Source organism: Gordionus sp. m RMFG-2023, chromosome 2 (genome assembly GCF_954871325.1).
Source record: "Gordionus sp. m RMFG-2023 chromosome 2, tfGorSpeb1-WG-v2, whole genome shotgun sequence".
NCBI lineage: Eukaryota > Metazoa > Nematomorpha > Gordioida > Chordodea > Parachordodidae > Gordionus > Gordionus sp. m RMFG-2023.
This window is the reverse complement of record NC_088776.1, coordinates 11,020,230-11,039,948: the sequence shown is the minus strand read 5'-3', so window position 1 is coordinate 11,039,948 and position 19,719 is coordinate 11,020,230. Positions and strand designations below refer to the sequence as shown.

At 26.9% G+C, this 19,719-nt stretch overlaps 1 protein-coding gene across 3 annotated transcripts; it reads left to right on the top strand.

Annotated features, from left to right (window-relative positions):
- The first annotated feature begins 4,735 nt into the window (after positions 1–4,735).
- Positions 4,736–19,349, top strand: LOC135924599 (uncharacterized). 3 transcript variants are annotated; one of them, XM_065459686.1, is made up of 10 exons: positions 4,736–4,851; positions 4,897–5,033; positions 5,081–5,231; positions 10,595–10,717; positions 10,803–10,952; positions 12,865–13,028; positions 15,032–15,233; positions 18,137–18,232; positions 18,887–19,117; positions 19,227–19,349. In XM_065459686.1, the coding sequence occupies exons 1-9, from the start codon at positions 4,779–4,781 to the stop codon at positions 19,111–19,113; spliced, it is 1,323 nt and encodes a 440-aa protein (XP_065315758.1). In that variant the 5' UTR covers positions 4,736–4,778; the 3' UTR covers positions 19,114–19,117; positions 19,227–19,349. The 3 variants fall into 3 exon arrangements, with proteins under 3 accessions (XP_065315758.1, XP_065315757.1, XP_065315756.1); XM_065459685.1 differs by having other exon boundaries at positions 18,887–19,138; positions 19,227–19,310; XM_065459684.1 differs by having other exon boundaries at positions 18,887–19,108; positions 19,227–19,309.
- The last annotated feature ends 370 nt before the right edge of the window (positions 19,350–19,719 follow it).

Below are 19,719 nucleotides of genomic sequence, written 5' to 3'. Positions count from 1 at the left end.
GATATTTTTTTCAAAGTCCGATTTTGTATTCGATACCGATTTTTAACATCGGTACTAGTGTTGTTAGCTCGATTTGGGTCGATTTTTAAAAACAGTCCGATTAAGATTTTATAGGAAATAATATTGTGTAAGCCTCAAGATTTGGCAAGTAGAAACCCAAACCTTGCCATCTTTGAACAAAATCACCAGGTTTACACATTAATATTTTGGTTATAACCTTAATTGGACCGTTTTTAAAAATCCACCCGAATCGGGATTTTTAACAAAATTGATTGGTATCACTTTACAAATAATTAAATTAATAATTTGGATAGGATAGTGAGCTTGAAAAAAAATTTAATATTGCAAATAACATATTTAAATGGAAAATTCCCCTATTTTTCCTATGTTTTCAGTTTTTTCCCCTAATTTAGTTTCTCAAGAAATACATATTTCAAATATAATTTTGTCGTATCGATATTTCTTTCAACCTATTTTATAAACTTTTTAGTTTTTGACAACTTCATAAATTAATGATAAAATATAATGATTGGCAAAATATGTGCTTAGTGTATGCAATTGTGTGTATATTATAGGTTCAAAAACTCATAAATACATATTAAAGATTGATATATTATTTGAGAATTAAAATCAGAGTTTGAAATAAGAATTTTGAAAACTCAGAATTGGGACAAATCAAAACCATCCCTGGGAGTTAATAATATCAGCTTGTGTAATATCATTTTCGTTAGTGAACTCTAATAACAATATCCTCCCTTTTTTCATTTAACCCGAAAATTAATTTTAAGAGGCGGGTAAATTTGACACTGGGTACAATAGATTTCATTGCCAAACTTTCCTTAGGCCTTTTTAGAAATATCCTTTTTATTTATTTTATCAATACGCTTTTTACAAAAATATTGTACATTCCTTGTGAGTACTTTACATCTCGACCAAACTCTTTGCAATCTGAACAATTATAAAAAATGCTTTTACCTAAAAAGGCCAATCGGATCTTGCTTGCAGTAATTGCCTCCATTATTTAAAAAATTTCCAAAACATTTGAGCTGTATTTAACATTTTGAATTTGCATAAATTCATAAAAGATTGAATTAATATTACATTGTTATTAATAAAAGAATTATGCTAAGATGTTAGCAACCCATACAATTATTATATTTAGATTTTATTAAGTTCCATTACGGAGGAGGGGGTATTGGGACTCGGGCACTCGAAATTTTAGAAAATATTAATTACAACAAATGTATAATCACATTCACAATCCACATGATTTCCCTATAACTCTTAAACTAAATAAATAAATTTACCTTTAAAAAATGGCAATTCTATTCGCCAAAAAAATATATCCCAATATTTAAAAAAAAAGATAAGTAATATAAAAATCTCGTCCTATCATAGCTTTTTGAGACAAAGGAATCACGTGATATATAAAATCAGTCAATTAATTTATAAATAAAATAAATATAAACAAAATATTTCCAATAAAATTGTCATGGCGAATAACATGAATAAACAAATAAATTTCTAAAATAATATGCTAGAGAAAAATTGAGTAAATATAATATATTGTTATATTTTGATTGGTCCTTTTTTTCAAGCAACCTCAATTATCATTTCTTAACGGTTTCTTGGGCAGAATGCCCACTTTGGTATAGAGCCAATCCACGACTGCTTATCCTTTGGTTAATAAATTTGGACTTCACATTGACCTTTTCCTTTCCAAAAAATGTTAATTCGAATCCGGTTGATAGTGCTGAGATAAAAAAAATACTCTAAATCCACTAATTATATTTTTATACAAATCATGTTAACTCTATCCTTAGGCAACTGTCAAGCCCAACTTTAATTTTTTAAAAGCTAACAAAATTATTTCTAAACAAAAAATACAAATTAATTTGAAATATAATTATACTTCTCACCCGCCTTATAATGACATTAGTAATCGGAGAAATTTTAACTAATTAGCAAAAAATTATAATTAAATTTTATAGTCTACTGTATAAAAATATATTAACAAGTAAGAAAGTTAGCGAAACCGTCAATCAAACAGTCAATTTTTGTAATTTTTGTATGCCTGTTATTAAAGCATTTTTTTAAAATAATACTAATACATCCTCCACATGGATTCATTTGGCAATTCGGATAATTCCTCAACATTAACGGCAGGTCAAAAGCAAGATGTTATAGAAAAGGTTAGGCAACAAATTGCGCTTGCCAATGCGCAAGAATTGATACAAGTTTTGCTTTTCAAATAAATAATGATATAAGCTTGCATATAGAAAATGTCAGATAAATGTTTTCAAAAATGTATATCTAAACCAGGGGCTTCTTTGGATAACTATGAACAAGTATAAATAAGTATTGCAATTTATTTTTGAAAATATTTTATAGAAATGTTTAGCCATGTGTATGGATAGGTATATGGATTCTTGGAACCTTGTTTCAAAAACATATAGTAACAGATTAAAGAAAGAGCATGGAAACTTATAATATATATATAAATGTATTTAAATCATGTTAATAAAAAAAGGGAAGTGAATTTATGAGCTGTTTGATAAATAAAGATTTTTGTAAAATATAATATTTTATTATACTCTATAAACTCAAAAATTTAGATATTTAATAACCTTTTTAGTGTTTGACAAAATATTAATCAGGTAAATTATAGAATTTAAAACATTGCTTGATTGTCAAATTGAGATAATTAGCTTAAGTTTCATTCATTATTCTTTATATACTTATTTAACCAAATTATATGAAAATTTGATATATTTTACTAATCAATTCTTTTTAATATTATTTAAAAAAATTAATTGAGATGTTCCAAATTGCATTTTTTTTTCATCTTTTGAAACAGTAAAATGTGCTTTAGAAAAATAAGTAAAATTATATTTTTTAAAAATAAAATAATTATTATTTGTTTCTAATATACTTACAAAAATGTGGATCAAATATTTGTATTTTCAAATTGAAAAATTGTAGTATTCATACAATTTAAATATTTCCTTATTTGTAAGAGAATAATAAAAAAAATTATTCAATTTGATTTCATCATATTTGAAAATAACTTCCTTAAAAATAGATTAATAAAATTTAAGAATGATTAATAAATATGGGAAAAAATAAATTGTGTATTTTAAAATAATTTTGAATATTTAATTAATATAATGTTAAATTTTATAAATAATTCAATCAATAATAGATAAAAAATTGATTGACAGATAATATATTTTCCTTATTTATTTTTAATTAGGATCTAATAATTTTAATTCTTTTTAGGTATAATTTCTATACATTTTTTAACTACCTCTGGTGTATAATGAATTTATGTAAAATAATTAAGTGAAAATTATGTAATTTTTAAATAAAACAATATTTATATAAATGTTAACTCGTAAATATATATTTTAATGTGATAATAAAAAATTCCAATTTATTAGTGTTTTGTATAAATAGTGATGTAAAATTTATATAAATATAAGACACTATAAATATGAATTATGTATATCATTATATAAAATTTTGAGTATTCGAAATGGTGGCCATAGATGCTTGAATAATGGTAATATTTTTGTGTCACTTTCATTTGTGTAGACTATTGCCAAATAATGCATAACCTGATACAATGTTATTCCTTCAATAATTACTATATCTTTAATACATTCATAAGGAATAAAATAAGTTGATTTTCCTAGTAAGGATCCTGAGGTGACTTGTACTCCAAAAAATTTGAATATCAATAATTTTTCTTCCAAACGATTACTTTTAAATATGTAGATATCTACTAGAACTAATATAATTCCCAGGATATAGATATCATAAATTAATACATAATTTATGCATAATAAATTTATGAGAATTATTATTATTAAATATGAGTGATTTTTAGAAGATATACTGTATAAAAGAATATTGCTATCGCAGAAGCGTTCAATAATAATTGGTTTACCATTTATATTATAAGTTGCAACAAAACTTGACACCATAAATTTAAATTGATGACATTCCGAAAATAAAATAATAGGTAAATGTGACATGTGATATATATGTCAAGTTTTATTAATTATATCCTTATTTGAAATTCTAATTTTGTATTAGTAAACTATCAAAATTAAAATACTTTTTACGATAAATTTAATTTAGGATAAATTCTGCTATTTTATAATTTTTGTATATAAAATTAACATGATTTATAACTTTATTTTAAAATATATTTTCCTTATTTATTATATAATTACATTATTGTCAAATATATTTAGTTTAGGTTTACAAGCATGTATTTGCAGATATTCATTCGTTAAAATTGTCTATAAATAGTAGTTTTTGTTCGCACGTTGATAAAATGTCACTAATATCCATTCATATGATGAAAAATAAGACAATTAGTGCGCACACAGAACAAATATTTCCGCTGCAGCTGGCTCCTTTTTACGCACACTTTTAATTAATGAATCGCTATATATATATAAACATCATTTTAATTATTTTGATCTTTTTCCTATAAACTAAACTATTATCATCAATTTATTAGTTACAAATCATCCTGCTTTATTCTGAAAACGCTACCATATATCAGGGTAGAATAGTCTATTTCAATAAAATTAAATGATTATTATTTAATCTATTCATATTTATATACGATGTTTTCAAATGAGCAAATTTCAATAAGAAAATCAATTTTATTAAAATAAAATTTTGACTTTATATTAACATTTGACCAATAAAATTAAGATCAAGAGTTTGGGTTAGGTGATCATATATTTTCATAAGTTTTGGCTATGGCAATTTCTAGCATAAATTCAGATACTTCAACACAGAAACTTATTGATTCATGTATAAGTCCTTTGATTGGTTAGTATTATTATAATTTATAGATATATCAATTTTTATAATTAGGTCTTGAATACATTGAATATTTCTTGTCAATTAACAATAATTTAGGATATAAATGTACTTTATGTATTAATTCAAACTTTAGTCAAAACGAATTTTTGGATCATATTATGAGCCTGAATCATCGCTTATTATATTTGGTAATTTGACATTTTTTAACAAATAGTTATTTTTATATATAATTTAGAAAAAAAATTATTTGGATATATATGATGGGTGCTTGAAAGATGTAAATAAGGAAAATTATACAAAAGACTTAACCATAAGAGTTGAAAGTGCAGCAGACTTTATAGAAAAGAAATATGGGAGAAAAAATGTTGGTTTAACCATTAATAAAGGTAAAATGTTAAAGAAATTTTTATTAAACGACATATAGTCTGATAAATTTTTAATTGTAACCTGTTAGAAAATGCATTAAAGAGTTGGTGCATAAGATTTCCTCAAAAATTTTCCTGTGCTTGAATATTATTTTAGTGTAATAAACCCCCCCCCTTCCCCCCCACCCCTCTCCCCTAAAAATGAATACAATATATCACTATAAACAATAATTTAAAAGGAAGATAAATAAAAGTTAATCATTTTTTAAATAATGACTTATTCAAAGTTTTTAGAAAACATTTTAAATTTATAACTTAGCCAACCAAAGGTCTTCAATAATTGGGCACAAAAACTTCCAATAGAATTGAAAGGGGAAAATCCATGATTTTATACTGAACTATTATTTGCCAACCTAAACTGAACTAGAATCTTTAAGAAGAATTTGTCACCAGAACCTGAATCACAGAACTAGAATCTTAAGAAGAATTTGTCACCAGAACCTGAATCACACTCTTTTAAAAATTATTAAAAAGTTTTGACTGATAAATATAAATAATTATTTTTAGTGTAGAATAGTAATATAATTATAAAAATATGTTTTTCTTTGCATAATTCTAATAATGAAAAGGTTTGAATCAGATTTAGAGATTCAAATTGAATTACTATTATTATTTTTTATAAATCTGAACCATTAACCATTATATTTATATTTATCTGAAAACCAAAACCAATATTTGAGTTATTCTATGTCAAATAATTTGGCCAATCCCTTTTAAATTGTTGAAAAAATTTTGGATTTGGATAGGTAAAAAGTAATTACACATCGTTCCAGAGATATAGGGACTTCTAGGTGCAAAAAAGAGCCACTTTGGAATCTGTAAAATTTTTAAAATGCTTATATCTCAAATACTATTTATAGTAAAAAAATATAATATATCATACTGCAGGTAAAAAAAAAATCTCTACAAAAAATAAAAAATTTTGCTTCACTTTGAATCTTTAACTTCAGATCTACTTATAGCTTTGCCTGTGTTTTTAAATAAAAGGAGTTTTTTTTCGAAAATTTCTATTTGCCTTATACAATGCACACTATTGGTTCTTCAGAAATATACATTTTTATCAAATTTGAAAGAAAATAGATGGAGTTATATGAAACTACAGATTATGGTTGAAAAATATTATTTAAAATGAAAGAATATATTCGTTTATATAAATATGACAAAATTTTCCAGTCCACCCCCTCCCACCATCCTTAAAAAGCTAGCTTTACATTTTTTTAGATCTATACTTTGCTACTATAACGAATGACTTATTAGCTCAATAAAATTGTATAAAAACTGCAATAAAAAGGAACATGCATACTATTTTAACTCGCCTGTCTACCAATAACATTTGGGGTTTGGAGAGTGGAAAAACATTTGTTCTAGGTGCAGTTCAATTAAAATTTTATTCCATATCACAGGTGAAAAATTTATTCTCCTAAAATTAATTTAAATAAAGATTTAATTAAGATTTCATATAAAGATATATTGCCAAAAATAATTTGTAATTCAGCATTTCTAATTTTCTTTTTTGATAATTGTGCTCAATGCCCTGGATCTTTTAATTTAATGGCCATGATGAGTGAAATATTATATTCAAGTGATATCGAATATATTATTTACAGTAATAGGCAGGGTTGTGCATTTGACCGGTCAAATACGTTTCGGTCAATTGACCGATATTTGACCGGTCAAATATGGTCAAATGTGGTCAAATTCAAATATACGTTTTTTTAAAGTTAATATTAACTTTATTTTGAATATAATAGTAAAATAAAATCTATAATATTAATTTTTTAAATTCATTGTCATTCAATAACTAACGTAGCGGAGTTCTTGTTCTGATTCATTTTCAATATTATCATTTTCTTTAATATTTTTTAATCAATTTTCCTGATGTCTTAGATCTTCAATCGATTTCCATTTTCATAAGAATATTAATTCTAATCGACCTATTTCTTTCTAAAGAAGAATTAGAACTAGGAATTGTTAGTCTCTTAATGGGCAGGGTGGACAAAGTTTAATCTATTAACTAGAGGTCGGAATTGATTGTTTCTGGAAATTATACTTTCCGCATAATTTGCTATATTAAACATGCTGTTTTTGCTTCTGAAATTAATTATATCACTTAAAATATTTTGGTCATCACTATCTTGTAAAAGAGCTAATTCTTGAATTATATCACATACTTGTGAGTTCTCCTCTTGATATTGTGAACACAAAAAATAAGCTAACATTGTGATCACATGTATTTACATCTTTTTTCCCTTTTTTAAACATATTTTCAATTTATTCTTCCTTTAAATTTTTTAGAGTATTTGACCGTATTTGACAGGTCAAATACTCCTCCGGTCAATTGACCCGTCAATTGACTGAATTTGACTGGTCAATTGACCGACTTGCCAACCCTGGTAATAGGTAACTACAGATCGTACAAATCTTGTAACTCTCACTTCATTAACCTCTAATTTTATAGAAACTCTTTTCGAATAGCTTAACTCATTTATAACAACACTGCAAGCAATATTCATGAATTCTATTAAAATTAATAAGTGAACAAAAATGATCATTCTGGCAGATTTTTGCTGAAAATTATACCTTTGTGGTTCAAGATGAGTACAGGAGGTTCACTGGAATAAAGCACAGGATACCATTCATCCTTTTGTGATTTATTACAAGTCACTAAATTATTTAAATCATTTAAGTTGTGTAATAATATCTGAAACCTCATTCAAAATAAGATTGCCGGTCATTTATTCCAAGAAGATTGAGTCCTGCCTAATAGATAAATTTTAATGCTGACCAAGAAAATTCTTCTACTTTTCAGATGGAACATCATTACAATATAAGAATTCAAAAATTTAATCAATCTTTGACACCATGAAAATGATTTAGGAATAAAAACAGTGGCATTTCACAAATTGGCCATGGGGTTGACGGTACAGTTAGATGTTTAATGTCCAGGGCTAGTTTACAAAGATCTGTTTCAGAACAAATAACTTGTCCTAAAGAGTTTTTTGCCTATTCTAAGGAAAATATTAAAGGTATAAGATTTCTAATTTATTAATACATATTATAATTTTTTTTATATTAAGAATAGATTTCTCATATAATATATGGAAGACGAATATGAGAAAGAGCAAAAAATTTTAGAAGAGAGATTCAATAAAGCGCAACCAGAAACGCAGAAATTTCATAATTTTCATCCAATTTCTCAGGATAAAATTGAAGCTAAATTTTATTCAAACTCAACAGAATCGCAAAGAATCATGGATTGAATTTGATTATTTATCTATATTTTTATATTAATAATATAAAAATTATACGAAAGATATTTTTCGAAATTTGTAACATTATTAAGTGTCTAAAGGGCATTTGCCCCCACTGCCTCTCAGTTTAATTGGTATATTTAATATAAATCCTAAATATTTTGGTATAAATTATAAAAATATCCTGGTAATTGTAAGTTGGCAACAAAACTTTAACCATAATCCGTATTTTAGTAAAGCGATATCTATTTTCATTCAATTTTTAGTAAAAATGTATATTTCGTAGGAGCCGATAGGGTCGGGTCGTCAAGGGTTTGAAATCGATATTTTACAAAATGTGTCTAAATCAGGGTTGTGCATTTGACCGGTCAAATACGTTTCGGTCAATTGACCGATATTTGACCGGTCAAATGTGGTCAAATTCAAATATACGTTTTTTTAAAGTTAATATTAACTTTATTTTGAATATAATAGTAAAATAAAATCTATAATATTAATTTTTTAAATTCATTGTCATTCAATAACTAACGTAGCGGAGTTCTTGTTCTGATTCATTTTCAATATTATCATTTTCTTTAATATTTTTTAATCAATTTTCCTGATGTCTTAGATCTTCAATCGATTTCCATTTTCATAAGAATATTAATTCTAATCGACCTATTTCTTTCTAAAGAAGAATTAGAACTAGGAATTGTTAGTCTCTTAATGGGCAGGGTGGACAAAGTTTAATCTATTAACTAGAGGTCGGAATTGATTGTTTCTGGAAATTATACTTTCCGCATAATTTGCTATATTAAACATGCTGTTTTTGCTTCTGAAATTAATTATATCACTTAAAATATTTTGGTCATCACTATCTTGTAAAAGAGCTAATTCTTGAATTATATCACATACTTGTGAGTTCTCCTCTTGATATTGTGAACACAAAAAATAAGCTAACATTGTGATCACATGTATTTACATCTTTTTTCCCTTTTTTAAACATATTTTCAATTTATTCTTCCTTTAAATTTTTTAGAGTATTTGACCGTATTTGACAGGTCAAATACTCCTCCGGTCAATTGACCCGTCAATTGACTGAATTTGACTGGTCAATTGACCGACTTGCCAACCCTGGTCTAAATGAAAGGCAAAAAGAAATTTTCGAAACTCCCTTTATTGTTTAAAAACACAGGTAAAGCATTATAGGTAAACCGGAAGTTAAAGACTCAAATTGGCGCCGAATTTTATATGTTTTACTATAAATAGTTTTTCAGATATAAGCATTTTAAAAATTTTACAGATTCCATTATGAGCTCCCTATATTTCGAGAACCAGGTATGCTAGCGAACTAAAATAAAGGGCTTTCTCATTTTTTTTTTACCTACCTAGATAATTCCAGAAATTTTTAACAGTTTATAAAGAGGTCGGCCAAATCTTGATCAATTTGACATGAGATGGCCCATTTGTTAGGTTTGGATCCCTGGGAAAAACTCACATAATAGTACCCCACTCCAATAGGATAATCCTGCATATAATATATTTTGCCTCCTCTATTGATTAAAATAGGCTTCGCACAATTGATATGCAATTAGAAGTTATTTCATTTTAGAAAATGAATAAATATTATATAAATTAATCATTTATAAAAGTTTATTTGTCTATATAACTACCACTATTTGCAGGGAAGGGGCTGTTACCTTTTCTGGTGGTCCAAGGCAAAAATTCAGCAGCTATTTATCCACCCCCCCCCCCCCCCATTTTTCTAAATTTCAAAAAATAACTAATTTTGTTTTTAGGCTATTCATTAGTATATGGAATATTTGATAGATTATAAAATAGGTTCTAAATTATTGAAATAAAAATATCATAGTAAATTGAGAATATTTATATTAGATTCTAGGCGAATTTAAATTTAATTTTTAAAAAAATCGCTAAAAGGAATATCTTAAATTCTCACCCCCCCCCCTTTCTCCCAATACATTTATTTACATGGGTCTAATTATTTATGATATACTATAATATACCTTAATTCATATTGTAAAATTGATATATAAACTATAACCTATAAAGTAAAAAATATTATTTTAATAGAGTATCCTTTAATTAAGAACGATGAAACACACAAAATAGCTGAGGCAGCAAAATTGTGGGCTGACATGATGATAAAAATTAATGAAAATATTCCAATACCGCCTGATATTTTACCTGATAAAAGTTTAATCAAAATGAAATTTTCCTTAAATTTATAAATCAATTCATTATGATTGATGTGTATATTTAATTTTATTTATTTATTAAGGGGCAAGTGAAAATATGAAATTTAATATGTCTCTAGAATATAATAAATCAAATGGAACTTCAAATTATCTGACTGATGAAAAGGAAGTTTTTATAGATGTGCAACCCTTTATCCAGGAAACACTTCAACTAATCACAGAACCATTATTAGGTATAATCTATTTAGTTCACGAGTTTTTATCACCTAAAACAAAGAGTCCAAATTAAAATACTCAAGTGGAGGTTCATTTATCATTTTAATATATGTCCTCCTTAATTATTTATATGGCAATTTAGACTTTAGGAGTTCATTTTTACCCTCTTACAACATTTACTCAAATATTGGAATTTCTTAATTCCTGTTTTCCCTTGTAATTCAAATTCGGGGAATTTTTCATATCCTCTGAAGAGGGGAATCAGCAAGGCTAACCATAGGTCCTTTGCTTTACTATAGGTGTTCAGGATTTGATCAAAAATTTAAGGCCTGATTTCAAATTAGACCTAAATTTATGGTGTCTCCACTATGACACTTTTGGCGGATCATTACCCAATGTTATATCGGCATCGATTACGTTGAAATGGAAGCTTCGAATAGTGGCCTTTCCTTAAATAGAAAATGATGCGAGATATCCTTTCTCAACAATAAGGATATTATCTCTCCCCAGACCTTAAAATTATTCCGTAGGAAAATCTCTTTCTTTTAGATTCTTCAGTCGGCTTTTCAACTTCATTTTGTCAAAAAAAAATTGACAATGTGATACAATCTCTTTTTAATTCGCTTAAAAATCTGTTTTTTTTCTCGTCAAAAAATAATTTTCTTACCTAAATTCTTGCACATTTTTAAATCTACCCCGACTTTCCAATAATTCCCTCCTTAAGTCCTTCGAAGTAAAATTTAAACATTTCATCGAATCCCTTTTAGTTCTAAAATTTTCTAATTTTGATTAGTAATTTGCATCTTTGCCGACTTACCCGGGAAAACTTGGATTTACCCATGACAATTGTTTGTTTCCTTCTTTACGGGTATCTTTTAACTACTCTATTTCCTCGCTTATCGAGTTGAACGATCCACTTTTAGCTTTGGCCAAACAATCTTGGTGTACTCTAATTCTCCAAGGGTCCGATCACCCTGTTTTCAGCAATTTAAAGAATTCCCATGTTTCAATGTGCATTTGAAAAACTTTGTTTGTGTCCCGATCTAACTAGCCTTCGACTACTTAGAAACGCAAAAAAAATTTATAACGTCCATGAATGGCTAGAGGCGATCTCAAGTAGGAAAAAGGACGTGTTACCACAAACTGAGTTTCAAATTGCCATTGGCTAGGCTAGGTTGTCTCATACCGTCTATTGATTTTTGTTGCCGTAATAAGCAAGTTGATCTAATTTCTAGACATTGTTTCTCTCCCCTTAAAGTCAGCGGCCGCTTTTTGCGACATGACAATCTTAATAAGTTGATCGGTAAATCTTTTTCCGCCTGTTTCCACACTGGTTTGGAACCATTAGGTCTTTTGATGGTAAGCGTCCCGATGGCATATCCTTAATATGTTGGATCGGCGGAAAGGCTTGTCTGGGATATGTCAGTGTTGCCTCATTTCCCTCCAACAGAAACTCTGACCTCTTGGAACTCCAAGAAATTAAAAAATGCAGTAAATATAGGCCCCTCTTAAATCTTTTATTTTTATCTATTAATTCTTAGTGTTTTAGGGAACCCTGATACTCAATCCCTAAAATATTTAAATCAATTGGGTAGGAAAATTTCAATAAGGATGGGGTTTAAAAACGAGTCCCTTTCCCTCAGACAAAAAACCCAAATTGAATTCCTAAAAGGGAATTACAAGTATTTCTTTGAAACACTCCCTTATCCCTCTTGTTCCTTTAACGCACATGGTAAAAAACCCCCACCATTATATTATATATTATACATTATTTATTATAATAAATATTTTGCCATTGTTGATATTTTTGTTTACATTTAAAACTTTTGTTTATTGAGTTATAGTTATATTTACCATTTTTTACAAAAATATTAAAAGGAAAATAGAAAAATATTTTTAAGCATGAAATTTTTATATATAATATAATAGGTATGGAATTTGTCATCGAACACCAATTTTACAAGAGCTGTAAATTGCTTTACACAACATACACTTGTAATTTATGCGATTCTCAAAAGACGTTATCATACGGATCTCCAAACGATAATATACTAAATCACTTGCTTTGCAATGAGCATAAAAGAGCCTTCCTAGTAATTTATATCAAATAAACATTTTGGAATGAATTCATAGCGAGATAATATAATATTGTTAATTTCAATTAACTGAATAAATCGATTGCTCATTGAATATCACCTGAGACTGATTTTATTTTTAGAAATTGAATTTAATTAACCGAACCAATTATATAAAAAAAATCATAAGGGCTAGTGGGAATAATAAACGTTTGGAGGTGCATGTCCCTTCTTATTGGTACTAAAAAAAAGTTGTGACCAAGATAATGCCTCAGGAGTACTAAGGGATCTCTTCTATTGGGTCATTCCATTGCAAATCAACCAGTGTTTCGAACGAGCATTTCAAAAATGAATGAAACTTGGCATGATATAGTTCAACAAAGATATATGCCAACAAAGTCGAAATTCGCGCAATGATTTCATTGAATCTTGTTTTTGTAAAATTACTTATGATATAGTTACAAATTATATATATATTTTAGAGCCCTTAATATTCTTCATTGATATAAAAAATATAAAATTGTTGAGAAGGGATTTTTATTTATTATCTTTATATTAAACTGTTTAATCGAAAAAATTGATAGCGTTTTTTAGTTTTTAGAATTTATTTAAATGTTTATAAATAAAATATATAATTTACAAGGGCATAAATTTCAGGAAAATAACAGATTATAATAAATTCATTTTGTTGTAACATATATTTAAATTTAAAAAAGATATGATTGCTTTATAGCCATGAAGGAATGACATAACAAAGGTAGAATTTTTAAAAATACCATAGAAAGAAAAGAATAAAAAATAAATAAACTAATACAATAAAGGTAATAAATAAACTAATACAATAAAAGTAATAAATAATATTTTTTGATTGTTTGGGCAAATATATTTATTAAAAATATCTCGGATCGGAGCTATAAAAAAGGTTTAGTGCAGGACTCATAACATAGTTCAGCCAATTGAAATTCACTTGGATTAAACGGTACAGTAAATATACCAAAATTTTTTACTAATATTATTTCAAGCATAGCTCCATCTATAATATATTTGTTTATTTATAAAAATTTAAATAAAACGAAAAAAACGCTATCTATTTTTTTTTTGAATAAATATATAATGTTAAGGTAATAAACATTTCCAGCTAATATCAACACCCAAAGCAAATCCATTGTCAACAATGTTAATTTTTCATTTTTATCTGAAATAAGAAAACACTTGGTATTAAAAAAAATTTTTTATATTTTCCTGTATAATTTTAAGGGCTATAAAATGATATATAATTTGTGAATCATAAATATTTTTATTTTAAATGAGATTTAATGATGACATCAAGCTTTGCGCGGTTTTCAAAGGAGACATATGTTTTGGACCTGATTGACTAGCGCTTTAAAATTTTGATTTTACTATTATTTTAGATATGCTCGTCTGAAAATTTTATTTTTTTTGTCGATTTAGCTTGGAATGACCCCAGATAGGTTCATTCTCAAAAATTACATGCATGGCATGGTATATTTCTCGGGAGTTAAGCAACTTCATTTCACATACCTCTTCTGTGGGTCCACCTTAGACCTTGTCTTAATATATTGAACATAAGTGAATAATTCACTCAACTATAAGGCATCTAGATGTCTTTATTATTTTCATTGCTGCTCTTGTAGGACCTACGGGTTTACCATTTTTTAATATTTTCTCAAACATCAGTATAACACAGCTAGATTCTCCTTGTTTGAATTCCACTTTCTAAACTTTAACATTTTTTAAAATGTAATAAAGTGATATGACGTGCTCCCTGTTTTGTTTCACCCCGATCTCCACTACTTATAATAGGAATTACATATGATAACTTATGTTTTGCTAATAGTGCATACATTCTTTGATCGTTCATACTCATATTAGGTGGTAGTTTGCATATAGATTCGTCTCACAAAGGATACGACTTTGCATCATTTTTTATTATATCATGTAATTTAGGAATAACCAGGCTTTGGTTTAATATTTCACTGTTTCCTAAATGTATTATTTAGGCCACTAAGGATACCGCTCTACTAAGGCAGTGGGATCTTAATCTTAATTCGAACGACCCGTTTCAAGCTAACAAGAGTTTATCCACCGAGCTTTTGAAGTCTATGGGTGGGATTGCCACGATGGGCGTAACTATAAATGGAATTTACCCCGATTTGTTCAAACATTTACTTCAAAAATCAAATGGTTCCTACATGGAATTAGGTTTATATTTCAAATCATGTATAATATATGATATTTCATTTTTTTAAAAGAAGGATAGGCTACTTTACCCTTATACATAAAAGTTAATCCATCAGTTAAATTTCTTACTGCAACAATGTTTTATATAGAATTAAGATTTTTATGTTATAACTTATAAAACTTTATGAATTATATTTGGAATTAGCTGTGAATGATAAAAGGATTTTTTTTGTTCAACTATTATAAAATATAACATTTCTCCTACATTGTTTGAACTTGAACATTATACAGTAAAACTTTTATAATTTGGGCTCCTGATAATTTGGTCAACTCCCTAATTTGACCAAATTTTTTTAGTGACAATCAAACTCCTATTAACTACTGTTGTCTTGATAAATTGGCAAAAATCTCCGTCCCAACGGTGCCCAAATTGGTCAGATTTTGTTGTACCAGATCTCAAATATCATGACCTTGGTATGGGAATAAAAATCAATTTGATTTAAATCGCTAATGGAATCAAATGATTTTAAAATTGTAATAAGAAAAAATTATTTAATATCTATTTCTCGTTTCTTTATTAGATTTTAATCTTATTATAATATATTTGAATATGGCCTTGGTTTTACTAATTATTTGATTTTAATACTTTATCAAATTATGATTTGAGAAATTAATAATCATAGCACATGAACACCTATTATTATTATTTTAGAAAGATTTATCTAAACTTTGTATCAGGCAAATAATAGGAATTTGATATGATTGGCATGATTATCAATTTCCCATTTTTTAACACTTTAAATGATGATCAGTTTTTTTTCAAATAAAAACATTTTATTTTACCTCATTTTACTATATTGGCATATAAGTTTTAATTAGTCACTAAATTTTATTTTTTATAAATAATTCTATGTTGTGTTTATCCAGAATAATTTTTTTGGTGCAATAAACTCCTATAAGTATTTAGTATTGTTAATATTAAATGTTATTGTTACAATAAGAATTAATTAATTATATTTGATATTTAATATAAAAATATTACTAAATGAAAAAAATTATAAAAACCAAAACATAAAAATTAAAAAGTACTTTAGATAAAATCCTTTATATAATAAAAAACGAAATAAATTCTATGTAATTCGCCTCCGAATAAATATGCATATTATATTTTTTTTAAAAACGTATATTCAAATTATTACTAATAACAAAACCCTTCCCCTTAATTTAGCCCAGACCATTATTCTAATAATAAATAGGATTTTCCAATTTATATTCCTGCTTTAATGATCTTATATATCCCTTAACGATTGTCTCCTTTCATTTACGTAATTTAATCCCCCTTTTTTGTTAACTCTTTTAGGCTTCTAGAGCCTGTACCTTTGTCTAGTATTAGTAGCCTCTAACGACTGTTTGCATATTTCTGATAGATTATATGTTTTCTAGCTTTTATTTCTTCTAATAAACCATTAACTATTTATACTAGCGCATCGCTAACGACCTCTTGTAAATGATTAGCGCTTTATCTCTATCAAATGATAACGACTGCTTGTAAAAGATTAACAATTGCTTTTAATCTCAACTTTTTGTTGCTTCTAACGATAGCGTCTAAAAATTGATCTTTTATTTTTTCTACGACAGCTTGTTTAGATATATATTATACTTTTTCCTTATTTCTCGACAGCTTATACAACCTATAGATGAATTCTTAGTCTTTTATCCTAATGGTCGATTTTACTGCTATCTTTATCGCCCGACAGTTTGAATTGATCACATTTTTTTGTTAAGCTTATGTGGTTTCAAACGATCGCTCTTAATTTCATAGCTTCTAACGACTACTTGTCCATGATTACCGATTGATTATAGTCTCCCTTCCAACCTTTGTTTCTTTTAATATCAAATTGAAAACCGTTGACGATATATCCTAGCCTCTGTTGTTTATTTCGAATGATGGTTTGGGCAAAATTAGGGGCAAGGGTCTTGTGATCGGTAATAATTTGATTATTTATAATTTATATCCAAAACCAGTCCCTAGTATTTAGGAGAAAATTTCGGCTAAGCTTAATTAAGCTTCCACGAAAAATCGACCAATTAGTAAAAAAAATTAGGCATCGGCTAAGGAGCTCGGCTAATGTCCGTCAGCGTTACATAGTAATTAAGGGCGCTTATCTTTCGTAACGCTGACGTTAGCCAATGCCTAATTTTTGACTAATTAGTTTTAACTGATTTTTGGGCTAAGGCGAGATTTTTACCCTATCATGCAACACTACTATTAAGGCAAGGTTATTATTTAACATGCATTCTTTTTTTCTATATTCCTTTTTTTCTTGTGAAATAAATGCATAAACTATCGTCGGCTGAGTATTATATATTGTACTTATATTATTTCGCTCTGGATAAAAGATGAAACACTCAAATTTTTTTTTCCTTAATAGCTTATAGAAAAATTAAAGCTAATAATTATTACCGAGTTTCATGGATATTTTTCTTGAAATTTAAAACGATTTTTCTGAGCGTTTCAGTTTCATACCTGAGCAAGTAGATTTTTTTTCTGAGCATTACATTTTCTGTTCTGAAAGATTAAATAGGAACCATTTTTTTTAAATGCCTTTTGATAAATGAATTTTTTAATCAAACTCTTACCACAATAAAAAATGTTGAGACATAATTGAGAATAATCTTTTGGCGTGCTAATAGCTATTTATACAGCAATATTAAATTTAATTTAGAAAGGGATTTATAGTGCCCCCTATCCTTTATTTATTTGCGGGAAAAAATGGCGCGATTATTCGAGGAGGGGCTTTGCATAATTTACATGCTTTCTCTTTAGGGCGGAATTATATTTTGTTTTTGTTCCCATAATTAATTAGTCTATTAATTTTTATTTATCAAAACATATTATACTAAAATTTTTTTATTATTTACAGTTAATCATACTAACGAGAAGGAATTGACAAATTACCACAAGCCACGAAATAATTTTAAAGTTAACAATAGTAAACCTTATGATACAAAAAAGCGAGGTAATTTTTTCTGAAAACGCCAAAAAAAAGTGCGAAAACCCAAAAGCAACTTCCAGACAATTTATTTTTCAAAGCGGTTTTGCTTGGCATTTTATTAGTCTTCTATTTATTTAACTCTCGATTCTTAATTACTTTAATTCATATTGAATTTAATTTTATACAACTTTTATTATTTCAATTTTCAATTATTTTATTCAAAAATTTATTTTCATTTTTTATTAAAAAAAAGTCATAATTATAATATTATCCAATCAAATATTTACAAAATTTTGACTGGCATATTGTTTAAAAATAATATATATTATATAACAATGTTAACACAATTTCAAGCTCTGTGACAGGCATATCAGCAATTTTTTTATTTCCGAACAAAGGATAATCAATTTTTGAATTTAATTTTTTCTGTGTCTAAGATTTTTTTCGACAAATTATTATCCTTTGTTTAGAAAATATGTTTGTTGGAAACATGCATAGGAAATCACTTTGAAAAATAGATTCTGTTCTGGAAATGGCTTTAGACATATTTTAATTTCTATTTTCTAAAATAAAAAATGACATAAATATATGTTAAATTTAATTATGCTAATTGATAATTAAAATATAAACATCGTTAATAATTTTTTTCAACGTTGCACTCCGTGCACCATAAATTAGTTCACGCTTCATCTCACCCCAAACCAATAAATAACGACGATGCTAATGTATCCGAGATTGTGTCCATGCAAGTGGAAGTGGTTAGAATAATAAAAGGCTACGTTGATTGGCAAATTAGGAATGAAGATGAAGCCTTAATTACATACCCTACAATGGATAATCATAAATGGCAACTTTTGGACTGTTATGTGGATACTCTCTCAAAATCTATAGCTCAAACATGTTAAAAATGTGCCCATTTATTTCGCAATAGTTATAACAAATTTATTATTTGATATTTATTTTCTCAAGAATTTCCATATTACGAAATAACCTATTTTTTAAATTTATTTATTTAAAGGTAAGTAAAATGAAATCTTAGTGCTGAACCGAAAATCTTGAATATCGATTTTATCACGTGATTATGATGCAGTAGTTATCGAAAATGGTTCTATTATATGATTCGTTATCAATGTATGAATGTTATTGATATCGTATAATGTTTATAGATAGTGTCTTAATTGCACTTCAATCTTTTAATATATAATTGCAATAAAATGCTGAAATTATTAATAAAACGAAGATTATTATAAATCTTACCTTGCTATACATTTTATCCTTTTTTTTGTTGATTTTTATCATTTTAAAAAATGTGTTACCAATATATAAACTTAAAGGCTTAGAATTGGTTATTATTATTGAAATAGGTCAAAATGAAATTAGATTTTACTATCCATATTTGAGAAGTTTAATCAAGATTAAACTAATATTTTTCATTAAAAAAAATACAAATGAATCAATTAATCCTTGATTAAATATGTTGTTTTTTAGAAAACCTTGAAATTCCATTACAA